The sequence below is a fragment of the Neopelma chrysocephalum genome, unplaced genomic scaffold (genome assembly GCF_003984885.1).
Source record: "Neopelma chrysocephalum unplaced genomic scaffold, ASM398488v2 Primary Assembly neopelma1_96821, whole genome shotgun sequence".
In the NCBI taxonomy this organism is placed as follows: Eukaryota; Metazoa; Chordata; class Aves; order Passeriformes; family Pipridae; genus Neopelma; species Neopelma chrysocephalum.
Window position 1 is genome coordinate 12,408 of NW_020925465.1, and position 15,776 is coordinate 28,183.

The 15,776-nt window shown below is 41.7% G+C and overlaps 1 protein-coding gene across 2 annotated transcripts in view; it reads right to left on the reverse strand.

Annotated features, from left to right (window-relative positions):
- Positions 1-572: 572 nt before the first annotated feature.
- NCBP1 (nuclear cap binding protein subunit 1) overlaps positions 573-15,776 on the reverse strand; it is a 44,034-nt gene continuing 28,830 nt past the window's right edge. For both annotated transcript variants that reach the window (XM_027670258.1, XM_027670257.1), the window contains exons 14-23: positions 15,636-15,710; positions 14,460-14,563; positions 13,498-13,620; positions 12,168-12,270; positions 10,736-10,829; positions 8,140-8,243; positions 7,684-7,798; positions 2,418-2,561; positions 1,907-2,020; positions 573-1,022 (exon numbers count right to left, since the gene is read on the reverse strand). In XM_027670258.1, the coding sequence (XP_027526059.1) occupies positions 909-1,022; positions 1,907-2,020; positions 2,418-2,561; positions 7,684-7,798; positions 8,140-8,243; positions 10,736-10,829; positions 12,168-12,270; positions 13,498-13,620; positions 14,460-14,563; positions 15,636-15,710 (1,090 nt within the window). In that variant the 3' untranslated portion in view covers positions 573-908. The remainder of the gene's footprint in view (positions 1,023-1,906; positions 2,021-2,417; positions 2,562-7,683; positions 7,799-8,139; positions 8,244-10,735; positions 10,830-12,167; positions 12,271-13,497; positions 13,621-14,459; positions 14,564-15,635; positions 15,711-15,776) is intronic.

Genomic DNA, 15,776 nt, shown 5'->3' on the forward strand with positions numbered 1-15,776 from the left:
AGAAAAAAAAACAAGCCCAACACTGCATTGTCCTCTTCCCAGCATCTGGGGCTGGAGCTCCCAAAATCCAGCTAAGGCTTGCAGTATGGAAGTCAGAAGTTTGTTTCACTCCAACTCTTGCTTACTGTCTGTTTATCAGTGAATACTGCTACCAGGAGCAGTTCATTATTTTTTGACCACACTGAAAAAAGGACTGCATTTTTCAGAAGTGGTCCATGAAGCTTATCTACTGTTATAGATACTGTAATAAGACACTAGACAATACATTTTAAAAACAAAATTCAATTGAATTACATGTTCTTTCAAACTGTGAAAATCTCTCTGGCTTCGTAATAAACAAATCCATAAGCTACTTTGAAAATGTGTTTCACATGCCCAAAGTTAAGACAGTCTTCCTATGCCATACTAGAGAATTTACTACATGGGTCACTGAGAAGGTGCATTCCCTTTCCTACTGACAAAGCACTATGAACTGTTCTTCATTTCTGCAATTCCTTTGACTTAAGGGATAGGCAGAGGTTAAAAATTCTGCTGTTTGGGATTGTTTTTTTCCTGTTGTTCTGAGTTTGGAATTTTTTTGGGGGGGGGCTGTGTCTGATTTTTATACAGGCAAGAGGGGACAAACAAAATTACTATCATGAAGCGAAGAGTCATACAAAATTAAAAGACAATAAAAAGAATTAATACTTTACTTCACAAATATCCCCTATAGATCATATCTTTTAAGGCTTATGATGCTTACACAGTTCGTTGTTTGTTTAGAGTACTCTATTGTTTTATATAGGAGCACATGAAAGCCAGTTTTACTCAAAAAATTCTTTCATCCCCATGTTAAGTTTTGCCATTAAAAAAAAAAAATTAAAATTCATTGAAGTCCTGCAGACAAGACTCTGTCCGTGAACAATCCCTCAGGCCTGCAGAGCGCAGAACTGCTGAAACACAGCCAGTATATGGTGGTCCAGTTCAGCTGTAAACAGGAGGTTCTCTAGGGTCACCATGTACTGCTGGATTATCTGGTGGTGCTGGCAGATAAAAGAAACAAAAATAAGACATATATCTTTACTGTTTTCCTTTATATTTATATAAGAATAAGCAGAGAAGTCAAGACATGTAAGAATCACAAGCCAAATATTTTCACCCGAATTGTTTAGCACATCTCACTTCCACAACACAGCTTAATGCAGAGCCACTACCAACCGCGAGAACACAGCCTGGACCGAAATCCTGCCTTAAGCAGCACTGTGCTCCCTGCAATTCCCACATCTTGAGCTGTGTGCAGGGCACAGGTGTTGTGTCATTGCAAGGACCTTAGGAGAATCATGGTATTTCCTTTCCTCTGAAGACACATCTACTACCAGGGAAGGGTTTATCCCAATGGAGAATTATACCCCCCCTCCCACTCTTCGACGTATCTTGTGCTCACACAGGTACAGCTTCCTGTATCTAATCACTTTCATCCAGCCACCTGTGCTTGTTAACTGATTTAATACAGAGCCAAGCATTCAGAAATCATTTTAAATAGATGTTTATGCACCTTATTAAAAGGAATCCTGCAATAGTTTTATCCACTTATTTAAAATATTTAGCATTCTTGTCCGTTCACAACTTTGCCCTTACTATAAACACACAGCTAAGCGGGACTCGGTGAAATTTATAATCACATCTTGAAATATTTTTGCAGCATGCTTTCAGTCAGGGAATTAGTCAAGGATCAGTCACTCCACCGGACTGTGGCAGAGGTTTGGCCAGAGCCAGCGCTATGACCGGGCCGCACACCAGCCTTCAGAGAAGACGTGCTGCTGCCACCTACTGCTACTCCCATGCAGCGCTCTGCTCCCCACCCACGGAGCTCTCCCATCCAGCATGGCCCTGCCCACAGCCTTCCAAACTGAGAAATGAGACTTACCTGCAGGAAGATCTGCTGCAATCTTTCTATACAGCTCTTGTACCAAGGTGTAAATACATCAATTCCACCAGTCTCGCAGCGCACCAAGTGCTCCGTTAACAACATAATGAAACGCTGCAGTAGAGGGAAAAATACCCAAACTTACTCAGTCTCATCAATTGAAAGCAGAATCCTAACCTCGGATAAGAGGATCTGGGGGCCACACACTTTGAACAGCAATGTGAGAATAATTATTTTGCTTGGCAAACACTGAATTTAGTAAGGAAATAAAATCCAGTTACTTTCTGGTTGTTCAGGAAACAATGCTAGCAGAACTCCTCTGTTCCTAAGCACTGCTCAGAAGCAGTCTTTGCAGAAGGATGATCTGGATTGACTCTAACCCACAGTAAACCCAACAACCGCTTCCCATATTCTTATCCCAAGAAGATGCCCAAGATGCAAGTGATGCTGAAAGCTTATAAATCCAGTAACTTCAAAACCTAAAGTAAGAAGAGACTTTGCCCATCATTACCTGGAATATAACGAGGAAGAGATTCTTCTGCTCGCTCTGGGCTGACTCTACCTTTTCCTGCAAACGCTCTATCTGCTCTTCTAGAGGTCCATCCTCCCGATCAGTGCTTCGGTCATCATCATCATCGTCATCATCACTGTCTCGCTGTAAGCAACAACAACATAGGATTAGCCACTAATCTGACTACCTGTGGATACTGTCAATGACCTCTACTTCCACATGTGAAAAGGTCTGCAGAGCAACTGAAGAGCAGCACAGAATTCAGGATAGAAATTTGGAAGGAAAAATGCCAATACCGGAAAGCCCTGGAAAAAATAAATAAAAAACAAGATTTCAAAGAAAGTAGAGCAAGCCTAAAGATTTACCAGAATTCAGGGGTGTTCCTCTAGGATGGTGACAGGCTGATAGCCCAGCTGGGGTGCCTTTACACCAATGCATGCAGCATGGGCAACAAACAGAAGGAAGCCACTATGCTGCTGGGAAGTTATGACCTACTTGCCATTACTGAAACTGAGGGGAGGAAGGAGAGGGTTGCCCTCTGCATCAAGGGTTGGATTGAGTGTGAAGAGCTGTCTTTGAAGAACAGCCACGAGCAAGTTGAGAGCCTGTGAGTAAGAATGAGAGACTGAAGCAACAAAGGAAACCTTTTGATTGGTGTCCACATCAGGCCCCTGATCGAGAAGAGCCTGCTGAAGCCTCCTTGCTCCAGTCACAGCAGGCATCGCACTCACAGGCTCCCTTCCCACTGGGGGACTTCAACCACCCCCACTTATGCTGGAAAAGTAGCTGCAGGCAATCCTTGAGATTCCTGGAATGCATGGAGGATAACTTCCTGACCCAGGTAACAGACAGGCCTCCCAGAGGGGATGTGTTACTGGATCTGTTGGTCACCAACACAAGTGAGCCAACTGGGGACATCAAGATTGGAGGCAGCCTGGGCTGCAGCAACCATGTATTAGAAGAGTTCACAGTCCCAGGGGATATGGGTCAGGCAAGGAGTAAAGTCAGTGGGATTCCCTGGGAGACTCCCTGCCCTCATAGACGAGGGAGCAGAACAGAGTTGGCAGATCTCCATAGAGAGCAAGAGCTAGCAATTCCCAGGAGTAAGAAATCAGTCAAGGAAGGCAGGAGACCAGCATGGCTGAGTAGGGACCTACTAATCAAACTAAAAGGAAAGAAGTAAATGCACAAACAATGAAAACAAGGACAGGTAACCTGGGAAGAGTATAGAGACAAAGTGTGGTCGTGTAGGGATGAGGTGAGGAAGGCCAAGGCAAAGCTGGAACTGAACGTGGCAGGGGACACAAGGAATAACAGCAAAGGCTTCTACAGGTATGTTTACCAGAAAAGGGAAGGCCAAGGAGGTGTGTCCCCCCAATAAACAATGCCGGTAAACTGGTAACTATGGATGAGAACACTGACTGAGGTCCTCAACAATATTTTTGCAAGTCTTCAATGGCAACACCTCTTCCCACACCTCTCGAGTGGATGTATAGCAAGACGGGGACTGGAGAGGCAAAGTCCCTCCCACTGTATGGAAAGATCAGGTTCATGACCACCTGAAGAACCTGAACACACACAAATCCATGGGACCCGATGAGATGTCCCATAGAGTCCTTAGACAGACCTTAGAGTCCTGAGGGAATCGGCTGATGTAGTTGCCAAGCCACTCTGCTATATTTGACCAGACATGGCAGTCAGGTGAAGTCCTGGGTGACTGGAAAAGAGGAAACACTGTATCCCTTTAAAAAGGGTAGAAAGGAGGACCCTGGGAACTACTGATCTGTCAGCCTCACCTCTGTGCCTGGGAAGATCATGGAACAGATCCTCGTAGGAGCTGTGCTGAGGCACAGGGAGGACAGGGAACACAGCTTCACCAAGGGCAAGCCCTGCCTGAGCAGCCTATTGGCCTTCTATGATGGAGTGACTGCATCAGTGGACAAGGGAAGGGATACAGATGTAACTTTTCTGGAATTCTGTAAAGACTGACATGGTCCCCCACAACATCCTTCTGTCTAAATTGGAGAGACATGGATTTGATGAGTGGATTGTTAGATGGATAAGAAACTGGTTGGGTGTTCACATCCAGAGGGTAGTGGTCAACAACTCAGAGTCCCAGTGGACATCAGTGACAAGTGCTGTCCCTCAGTGGTCTGTACTGGGACCAGTGTTATTTAATATCTTCATTAATGACATAGACAAAGGGATCAAGTGCACTCTCAGCAAATTTGCAGTTGAGTGGTGCAGTTGAGTTGACACACCTGAAGGATGGGATGGCATCCAGAGGGACCTGGACAAGTTCAAGAAGTGGGCCCATGGGAACCTCAGGAGGTTTAACAAGACCAAGTGCACCATGCTACACCTGGGTTGGGGCAAACTCCAGTATCAGCACAGGCTGGGGATGAACAGATGGAGAGCAGCCCTGCTGAGAAGGACCTGGGGGTGCTGGTGGGTGAGAGGCTGGACATGACCCTGCAAAGGGCACTTGCAGCCCAGAAAGCCAATTGTATCCTGGGCTCCATCCAAAGTAACATGACCAGCAGAGAAGGGAGGGGATTCTACCCCTCTGCTCCCACCTGGAACACTCTGGGGTCCAGCTCTGGGGTCCTCAGCACAGGAAGGACATTGACCTGGCCAGAGGAGGCCACCAAGTGGATTAGAGGGATGGATCACCTTTTCTATGAGGAAAAGCTGAGACCATTGGGACTGTTCAGCCCAGAGAACAGAAGACTCCCAGGTGACATAACTGCAGCCTCCCGGTAGCTGAAAGAAGCCTACACAAGACCCAGTAGCTGAAAGAAGCCTACACAAGAGCTGGAGCAGGACTTTTTACAAGGGCACGTAGTGACAGGACAAGGGGGAATGGCTTCAAACTGAAAGAGAGTAGGTGTACATTAGATATTAGGAAGAAATTCTTTACTTTGAGGTTGGTGAAGCACTGGAACAGGCTGCTCAGAGAAGTTGTGGATGCCCCATCCCTGGGAGTGTTCAAGGTCAGGCTGGACAGGGCTCTAAGCAACCTGTGGAAGCCCACGGCAGGGAGGTTGGAACTAGATGATCTTTAAGGTCCCTTCCAACCCAGGCCATTCTATGAATCCAGGATTTGAGGGAAACACAAGTGAAAGGTAACTAACTATCATTAGTGGGTAATGAATAGCTTTTAAAAAAAATATGGCATAGATTTTTTCAAATTGCATCTACTGCAGCAGGGCAGATAATTCACAGAATGAAGAGTTTTGAAGTCTCGGGGCTCCAAAAAATAGTGCATAAACTCAAATCAATCCAGCTGGTTAGCACAAAAGGAAGGCTAAAGACTGTTGCCAGTGTGTTGAAGTGGGGACTCCCTATATTCATGATCAAAAAGTGTACTCTCAGACTAGAAAGGCTCAGCATGGTCCTACTTGGATAAACTACATGGATATACTAAGAACATTGCATGCTCTCACTGTATCAAAATCAAAACACAACACCACCACCACCCACAGAATACACAAAAGTACCAGCCTTGGAACCTCAGGTAACTAAGCATTAAACAAGACAGAAAGGCACATAAGAGGAAAGGCAGAATCTGATAGATTATTGTAAATTCAAGCACAGATAATGCCTCAGTCTCATGATTGTTTCTATGCAAAAACATCCATAAATTAACAGCTCAAAACTTCAAACATTTGTAAAAGAAGCATATGTGACTTGTGACAACTATAGGGCCATGTGTTAACTCACCTACTGCATAGGAAATGCAGCTTACAATCAGAAGATAGGTATAGCTCCAAATTAGCGTAGAAAATGAAAATTACTGACCCTAGCAAGTGAGAATTTAATTTTATTCTCTCTATGGGAACTTGCCTTTTCCCCATCCACAGAGGTTTACTGAACTGAAAACACTAAAGGTCCAAGAGAACCCAAGAGAAAGGACCATAAGCCTTGGACTCATTCCACAGTAAGGCAATCCACTTCATGCTGGAGATATCAAAACTTGACAGCTTACTTCCTCTAAAAGGAATGGTCATGCAGCAGAGCAACAGCCTGCAGAACTACTCACTGTTGCATACAAATGTTTCTTCCTGGCATAATACTCAATTAAAGCACTAAGTAATATAGAGCTGCAGCAAGAGATGAGTACAGAAATTAAAACACCGGTACATTTAGAGTTGCCAAAGAAGCTCTTTGCCTCACAGTAAGATCAGTGACTACAGTTAGGTCTTCAGTAATCATGGGCATTTATTAACTGCTCATCAATGCAGGCTGAGGATGCAAGCAACTAGGATGGCTGTTGCTGTTAGTGGAGGAAACAAGATGAAGGAGCTGGGATGAACTGACCCTGGCAAACAGTGAGTTATTAGCAATCTGTGAACAGAAGCTTCTGGACAAATGACTGATTTGTGCAGGTCTGTTCAAAAAACATCAGCCAGCCTCTGTCACGTTTTGACATTAACCTCACTCAAAATTTTGGAGCTAGCTAAGGGTTTTATGCAGGTAATCACACCTGCAGACCTCAAAGAAACACAGAAATTCTCTCTTGCTTTCTGCAAGTCAGCATATTTATGAACTGACATAATTCTGTCATGACTAAGTTCTGCATTCAGCCATGCTTCCTGGGCCCCATCTCTTCCAGCTGCCATAGAAGACACTCACCCACCCCACTTTATTGTCCCTCTTGGGACAACAAAACACAACAGCAGCTGCTTCCTCATCAGTTTGCTCTATATAGTAATGCAAGATCATGCAACTGTATTCAGAAAAATAAGTTGGAAAAAGGAAGTGGCATGCCAGTGTCAGAATCCAGCAGCATCCACCAGAAGAACAGTAACAGCCAATTCTCAGTCGCAAATAGCTGTTTCTGTGCACTTCTGCATGGAAGCCACAAGAGCACTCTTTAAACAGAACTTACCACAAATAATTTGTAACTGTTGTTATTGTTATCTAATAAGGTAATTGGAAGGCAGATTAGAAGGCAACTGGACAACATGCTCATGTTGGAAAAGAAACTTGTGAGAGAGAACTTGAACAGAGCAAATACATATGAACTCCCTTAAAAGATTTTACTAAATTCTTATGTTACAGCTACTGTTAGAAAGGTGGACTGAGAATATGCACCTGATTTTTGATATCTCAGTGCTAGAGATGAACACATGTCTGCAGACAGGCTTTCCGAAGAACCACATTTATTCGGTCCTCCCCAAAACCAACTGTGTGTCTGCCTGTCTGCACGCAGGTTTGCATATCTGAGTTTAAAATAATTAAAATTTACAAACAAATTACTCACTCTTTTGTGCTGTCTCGCCAATCTTGCCTTAGTCTCCTCCAGTTCTTTGTGAATCTTCAGGACATGCTTATTCATCTTACGAATTGTGGAATGTAAGATCTCCCAGATATAAAACCTAGGAAAGACACAAAGCTCACAACACTATACTACATACCACCCCAAGACAGAAAACTAAACATAGTTTCTTACAGAAAACTGTAACTGGGAGAACTTAAACTTAATATCACTTAAGACATCTACCGGAGTGAACAAACGCTCGGTATATAGAAAAGCATACCTGTAGGGCAAAAAAGCTTAACAGTTAAAGCTTAACTGTTAAAGTATGTATTTTGTAGAAAGAGCAAAAACTTAATTGTACCTTCTTCTGCTACTGAGTTTTCATAGATTAAACAATGTACTGGCAACCTCAAATAGCAAGTCAGAGACAAATAACAACCCCAAACAAATTCTTGTTACCTTGTAAAATCGTGTGCAAGCTCTGAAGAAAAGATCCAGTTTGCTACTGCAGCACAGTCGACAATTTGTGTCCGAATCATCTTGTCCACAAGCACAGCAATCATCTATATTTTGTGAAAGACAATATACACACAATCTGTGAAAATATTCCAGCCTCAGACAAAACTAGAGATGCTTTGATGCAACTCTACATCAGTGGTATTAATGGGTAATTTCAAATACTTTAGGAAGCTGGGCAGTCTAGACTAAAACATTTCAAATGAGGGGACCCATATCAATTACATAAAGCATTGTTACCTTGTTAACAACATTACCTACTTCTGAAAGTGCGCACTCTTTGTTAACACACGTACTCCCATACAAAAGCAAAAAATACAAGAATCAGAGTTGGAACTGAGGACTTAGAGACACAAGTCTTAGTATTTGGCATCAAAGTACTCAAACCAGAGCATATATACCTATCAGATCACCATAATGAAGGAGCTACTGTTAGCCCACTACCCTTGAACTGTGACGGCCTTCTAAAGTGACACTAAAGCTTTCCTCTGAGGAGCTTCTTAATTTCAGGGTGGAGCCAGTGCCATGTGTCAATGGAAGGGCTTATTTGCTACAGGCACTGCCATGATTCTGCAGGAGCTGCAAGCAATGCAGCAAGCAACTGCAGAGGAGAGTTACTGACTACAGAAGTTGCAAGCTGTTCAGAAAAAAAGGCTCATCTTAATTACTCATGTGATTGAATGCCACTGTATCTAAGAACTGCAGCCTGCACTGTATTTATCCTTACAACAACCCGCTGTCAAATAAGGAAGTGTAACAAAGTTCCTTTTAAGGAAGGAAAATTAAAATAACTGAATGAATCATAGAGAGGACTCAGCACTCAACTTTCAAGTCCCAGGATAGCATCCTATGCTCTATTTGTCTTTCTGCATTGCCAGGAAGAATTTCTGATTACTTAGCCTGATCTTCCAAGAAACACACATCTAGGATTTTGAGAAAACATTTAATGTCAAAGCTTCTCTTCATGAAGTTACCACCACAACCTTGCTTATAAATGCAGGGACTACTGACTCCTGTTGTTAAATCACTACCTGCAGCACAGATCAGTCATCAGTGCTACATGCCTCACGAGTACTGGTGGTTGTCTGAACCAATTCAAAGGACGTTCCCATAGACACGGGAGTGGGGTGAGCAGCCTAAAAACAGACTCTGCCTGCTGTCAAGGCACCATTCCTTCTGTGTGACAACCTCCTTCCTGAGGTTGTGGACTCAGGAATGAAAAAAAAGGAAAGTGCTAGATCAGAAGCAAAACACTGAAGTGTGAGAGAAGAAAATTTAACTTCCACGGTCAAGTAGAACCAGCAGACCTTCCTTACTTCTATACTTGACATTTTTTAAAGTGATCTTGTTTTATTCGTAAAAGTCTAACATGACTATTTAGTCTGGGTTTGAAACCTCCATCTCAGTTTGGTCACGCTGCAATGCAAAGGAATGAAGAGGAAGTGGATACAGATATTAGATTGCAGTAATGAAATTTCTTCTGATCCAGTTAAATGGCAGCAAAAAGTAGGTCAGACTGTAAATGTCACATTTTCAAGGTCACTAAACTGGGTAGTAACTTAAATATATGAAAAAAAAATCCTCCTTTTTGATGTTTTTAAGAGAGGTAACAGCTTGCATAGGTATCTTCTAGGTGTTAGGTTTTTTCCACTAGGGAATGGGCCACACGTCTAGTAGCAGATGCAAGGATTATCCCTGGTTCTCAGTGTCATGGCTTCTTAAAGTCTGGCCTGTGCAGCTGCGAGGTACAGTCCACTTTCCAGCACCGAAGTGGAACACAAACACACCAGTAACGAAGACATGAAATAATTAATGCAGGCAAATTCAGCTTGAGTTCCTTATTTGTTTCTATTTATAGAAAAATGACAGCTGAGGGAGAAAGCAACTGCTGTGAAGAAACAGAACAGTTTATACAACTGAGGCACTTTTTTACACGTCTTTTAAGGTGTTATTTCCACTGGCTCAAGAATGAACATAATCACAGCCCTGTCAGACTAATCTGTTCTGAAACAGCCACTACTGCAGCTCTACTCACCCTGCCCACATACAACAGGGACTCCAGCATGAGCTTAGTGTAATAACTGGATGGCTTTCACTAGCACTTGATGAAAAAAACCCAACAACACAGCTCTATAAAACTCTGTTTCCACATCTCCAGGAATGTGGCCTGCTTTTGATATGAGACCTACATCTTAATTCAATTTACATATCTACGCTGTTTTCCAATTTTGAACAAAAACATGATTTTGGCAGAAGTTATTCTCTTCTACAACAAACAGCATAGTACGAATCTGAGCCATAATGCAGCCTTTAACCCTCTCACAGTGAACTACCGAGGAAGAAGCAGCATCGCTGATGGTATGTATTTTATGTTCAGCCTTCATTTTAGGCACTAGTAACAACATTAAATACAACCTGAAATTTCCTTAAAATGACAATAGACAAGTTAGAGGATATAAAGCAAATTGTATTTTTTTTATTTACATATGACTTCTCTGAGTTAAAACTCACAAAGATACTTGATGTTCCAGCCTCTTACCTGTGGATGATTCTTCCAAACCTCATATACAACTCTCAGCACATGGAGTTTCCCCTCATCACTTTCAGCAAGTGTTTTGAAGACTTCATGAAACCTTTTAATAGACATCAGTAGTCTATTAGTGAAGGGGCTGGGATCAGGTCAGAAAAGCAGCAGATATAAGGCAAGTGGTTTAGATTGGCCAAAATAAAATTTTGTGACTATCTGCTGCATTTCTAGGACAACTGTTCCTGGGAAAACATAACCATCCTTAGCAAAACAGACTACAAAGACATGGCACCCCCTAAAAGTAACTTACATCTTAGTGGTGAACCTACTTCCTGAAGCTGGGCTACGTTTCTCATGCTCTTAAAAGCAGGAGGCACTTTCATGCTTCATGTGCTTATCTATACACAGCTGGAGTAAAATTTGCTGCCTTTTGAGACCTTCCTCTTGACTTGTGTTTCCATAACTTTAGACACTTATCCTAAGTGCCTCTTTTTGAAGGAAATGCGGCTAAAAGCCTCTATTTTAGCAGTTACACTGACTGCTACAGAGCACTCACAGCCCAGCTCATTGTAATGAAACTATAAAGAGTAAGAGGCTCTTTTTTGATCTCATGGCTGCCACTAATGGTGTGCAGCAGTGAAAATACCATGGGTCTAAGTATTTGTATCACCCTGCCTCCTGCACTCCTGACTGCAGGTTACTACCTGCAGCTTCCTATCAACATTGCCTCTGCAGAGCTCCCAGGCACATGTTTTTGTAACAGCTTTATACATCTTTAGGGACAGAAAGAAAAATACCTCATTAAGATGCATGAGACTACCTTTCAGGCAACAAAAGACTTGAAAGCAACTCCGAAACACACAGGATTAAAAATGTTATTTTATCTTATTTTGCTAAAAATGGTGCAGTAAATTCTTTACAAGTTCCAGCATATCTTTAAGGGATGAACTCTAAAGTATTTTAGGATGGATTTTACTTTGCTTTGGTAGACAGAAGTTTACGGCAGACTGTTTTGAAGTTTCATGTTTTCTTTTTCTTTGTTTTTTATACATAAGTAAGTGTCCTCAAATCATATTCATAGTCCAAGATATTGTGATGGCAGCCACCCAGTCATCCAAATGTAAGGAGAATCCCTTGTTCCTCACCATAGTCAGCAAATAAGTAATTCTAAAATGAAGTAATTTTCCAAACCTCTCTCATTTGTTTGACTTACATCACATGGCTGTAATGTACACATTTCTGCTAATTCCATTCATATATATATATAATCTAGGATTTATATTACCATTACTTCAGTAAGTAGTGTCATTAGTTCTCCTAATCATATTGCATTGTGGAGCACCTAAAACACTGCTAAAGCTTGCAGTCCATTTCTTTTATCATGCATGTCACTGTCAGAATTAAACTGCTCCATAAGCCCCAAAATAATGCACATCATACTTACTTTGCCAGGGCACTGAAGGAGTGGCTGAAAGACTTGGCAGCTAGATGGAGCAGAGTCTGAACAAAGACTTCTATTTTCAGAGGGTTGAAAGAAAATCCTTCACCTGCAAGTTATTTAAAGTTGAAACTAATAAGCACTTCAAGTAGAGCATGTAAGCTACTAAAAAAACTGTACAGATAACTTATGGTTTTAGCTCATTTCACAATAGAGTTCCAACAACAGGGTTCTGGAGGGCTGAGCAGGGAGCTAGTAAAGAGTCTTCCAAAATGTGCAGGTTTTCAGGCTCCCATTTCACCATGGAGAAAACATAGAGAAAGAATTCCAGGTCAATGAAGAAGCTATCAGAGAGACAGCCCCCTACCAACATATAGCAGTACTGATGGACTGCAGCAGAGAAAGTCAGCACAGGAAACTGCAGTTGTGCATCAAGATGAAGGCCTGGAAGGCCATAAAGAAGGGGGCGTGGACGAGGAGAGAGGAAAGTAAGGACTACTAACATACAGAGGCTGACCATTCGGGATATGGAAAGGTCCAGCAAGCATGTATAGCAAATGTGAGTACTAGGATGAATGGTGTCAAGGCCTCTCCTGTACCTCCAGCTACCTGCAGCTGAAGACAGGTCAAAGGGAGAGCACTAATTAGTGGGTAATGCCCAAAGCAAATCAGGAAACGTGACAGTGGATGCCAGGGAAAAATAACCCACCAGATGGTTGCTGCTCTCTGCCTACATGACAGAACACTTGCAAATATTAAAGAAACAATGAAGTAGTCCCCATTGTTTAGATCACTTCTAATTCTCTCACACTCCTTATCCCATAAAATATGCAGCCTCAAGGAATCAGTGCTGCCCGTGGCTGCAAAGTTAAGGAGAACGTGAGTGGAGTCTCATTGTGAGTTTTTATCTATGGAAGATGGCAGCGGCAGGCTGGCTGTCTTATCTGCTGTGGGACTGCACTGAGGAGGGGGATGCTCTCAGGGCAGAAGTACTGAATTTCAGGGGTGAGGATGACAGCATGAACTGCCCTCTGCTGCTGAAGGCAAAGGGAATGTTAAATTCTTTCATTCTGTCAATACTCGCAAGAAAACACACCCAAAGCACCAGGTTACTTCTGTTAGGTTAGAAAAAACGGGCCTGACTTAGCATGTAAGATGTTTACAAAAAAAACTAACAATGGTGTATTATCTCTATTCACTGACAAATTGAAATCAACTACTAGAAGGAAAAGCATACAGTTCTATTAACCACCACACTCACAGCTCCAAAGCATGGCAGATCAATCTGCCACAGCATAAATTACAGCCTGCCAGAGCCTAACAGAATATATCTTACCATCATCGTCATCCTGGTTTGGATTAGGTACATCTTTTAAAATGCTGAAGATTTCATCATTGCTTGCCTTATTTTTAATGGCAATTGTCAAACAGAGTGCCACAGTATATCCAGGAAGAGACCCTGCACAAAAACAAGGAGGTCAAAAATATGTCAAGGCAAGTAAGCGAGTATTTGTAACATCAGTTTGCCTCTCACAGAAACCAGTGCACTTCCCAGCTACACCTAAAACTAGCTGTTTCCAAATAGCATTGTCCACATCAATATTCTATAAAATCGCTCAACAAGTTTTCTGGTCTTCACATTAAATTCAAAACTTTGTGTAGAACCTTCAGAGCTGAGGTCAGGCAACCACTTTCCTGACTAAAGCTCTACTTCAGTTTCCACCACTTTTCCAGAAATGCAATAATTCCTTTTTTTTTCCTCACTGTACCTGTGATGATGACACTTTTATGTTTAGGTTTGTATTTACACCAAGTAATAAAAGGAATAATAAAGCATCTCACAATCTTTATGCTGTCTGCTCCCTCTGTATGCATCATAAAATCAAATTTACTGGTAAAATATTCTACTGCTTCATGAATTTAAAAAAATAAACTCTCATTATCACTTCATATGCTGCCTTTGGCATAGTATTGTGGCCAAACAGAGAAAATGGATGAATTGTCCAATTTTAGGCTTCTGGTAAATAATACTGCACAATAACACAACCACCTCAGCAACAGTAACTTCACGTGTCTGGATTTTCTTTTCTTCATAAGTAGCAGAGAGGATTTTATTACAGTGATCAAGGCTTAATATGTATCAATTGCCCATGTGAAGCATATTCACCCATATGAAAATCATGCACATTTACTTCATCTGCGTTCCTCATTATGAATACAACTGACATTACAGTCAGTCTAGTGTGCTCCCTTGCTCTGAAACACTTCAACTTGACCAGTAGTAACTTTAATACTTACTATTACTTTCATCTCCATATTTGTAAATGCACACTGGATTAGCAGGACTGAGGACAGAAAAACTTGCAGGAACAATGTCTATTATTCGCTGATGGTAGGAGAGCCTGCAAACAAGTTTCATAGCAGTAGAATTAAAATGAGAATAATACCATGGCTAATTTTAATGTGACCACTGTATAATCATTTTCCTGTACTTAACTTCCACAGAACAAGAATCAGGATGTTTACACAACAGAATGATAGTTTCTGCTAGATAGTATGAGCTAAGTAAACCAAACTTACTAGTAGATGCCTTCCATTTGAACTCCATGATGCTTGAGTTTCATCCTCATACAATTAATTTGCCTTGTGAAAAGGCTGCCTGGTAAGAAGTTTTATGCAAAAGCCTACAATGCACTGCAGAAAACTAGCAAGATGTTCGAACTCAAAGCAGAAAAAATATTAAACTGGATGTCTTCATTTTACTTTCCAGCTTCATTTCACTCCCACAAAGGCTTAATTTGCTACCAGAGTTTTTAGTGAAATGGAAGAGCACAACAGAAAAATTGCATTCATTTTGCAGCACACTACTTTCACGTTTCCTATACAGAATTCACCCCAAACCAGATTGTTTTCATCTAGGATGCCAAGTAACAAACGCTTTCAGAACATTTTGCTCTTTCTCTCTCTTATACCCTCCTATCTCAACAACTTTAAGTCCAGACACTGATTACGTAGTCTTGTTGTTGGGTTTGGATATTTTGTTTGTTTGGATGGTTGTTTGTTTGTTTAAGGCAAATGAACATCAAGAGGCACCTAGAACCACCAAGACGAGATTCTCAGTTTTTGGTATATTTAATGGTCAGTTCCCTCTCTTTCTGCAAATGCTGAATACTTTCCAGGAATATAGCCGAAACTCTCATTTCTTTCCATGCCTATGGTGAAGCATGTCTTTTTGTAACTACAGGTGTGCATAAACAGCTCACTACCATCTCTCTGCACTACCTGTTCCTCCCTCCCTCTAGTGTCCTACAGCAGATAAACCAAGACTAAAAATCACACAAACAACAGATTCATCTCTTAACCGAAAATTAATTGTAAGAACATATGCCTAAGACCAAAGTCAAGTTAAAAGGACTCTTACAGTATCCAGATGAAACTTTGCCTTGAATGCAACTATCAAAAGATCTTACTTACCGCATGCACTTTTCCAAAACCTCTCTCACAAATTTGGGTTTGGGTTTTTCAAGGTCCTGAGTAAGACAATCCGACCTATCAAAGAACAGAATGCAAAGGCTTTTAGCAAAAGAATTTGTGCTTTAGTCTCTCTTTGGCTTG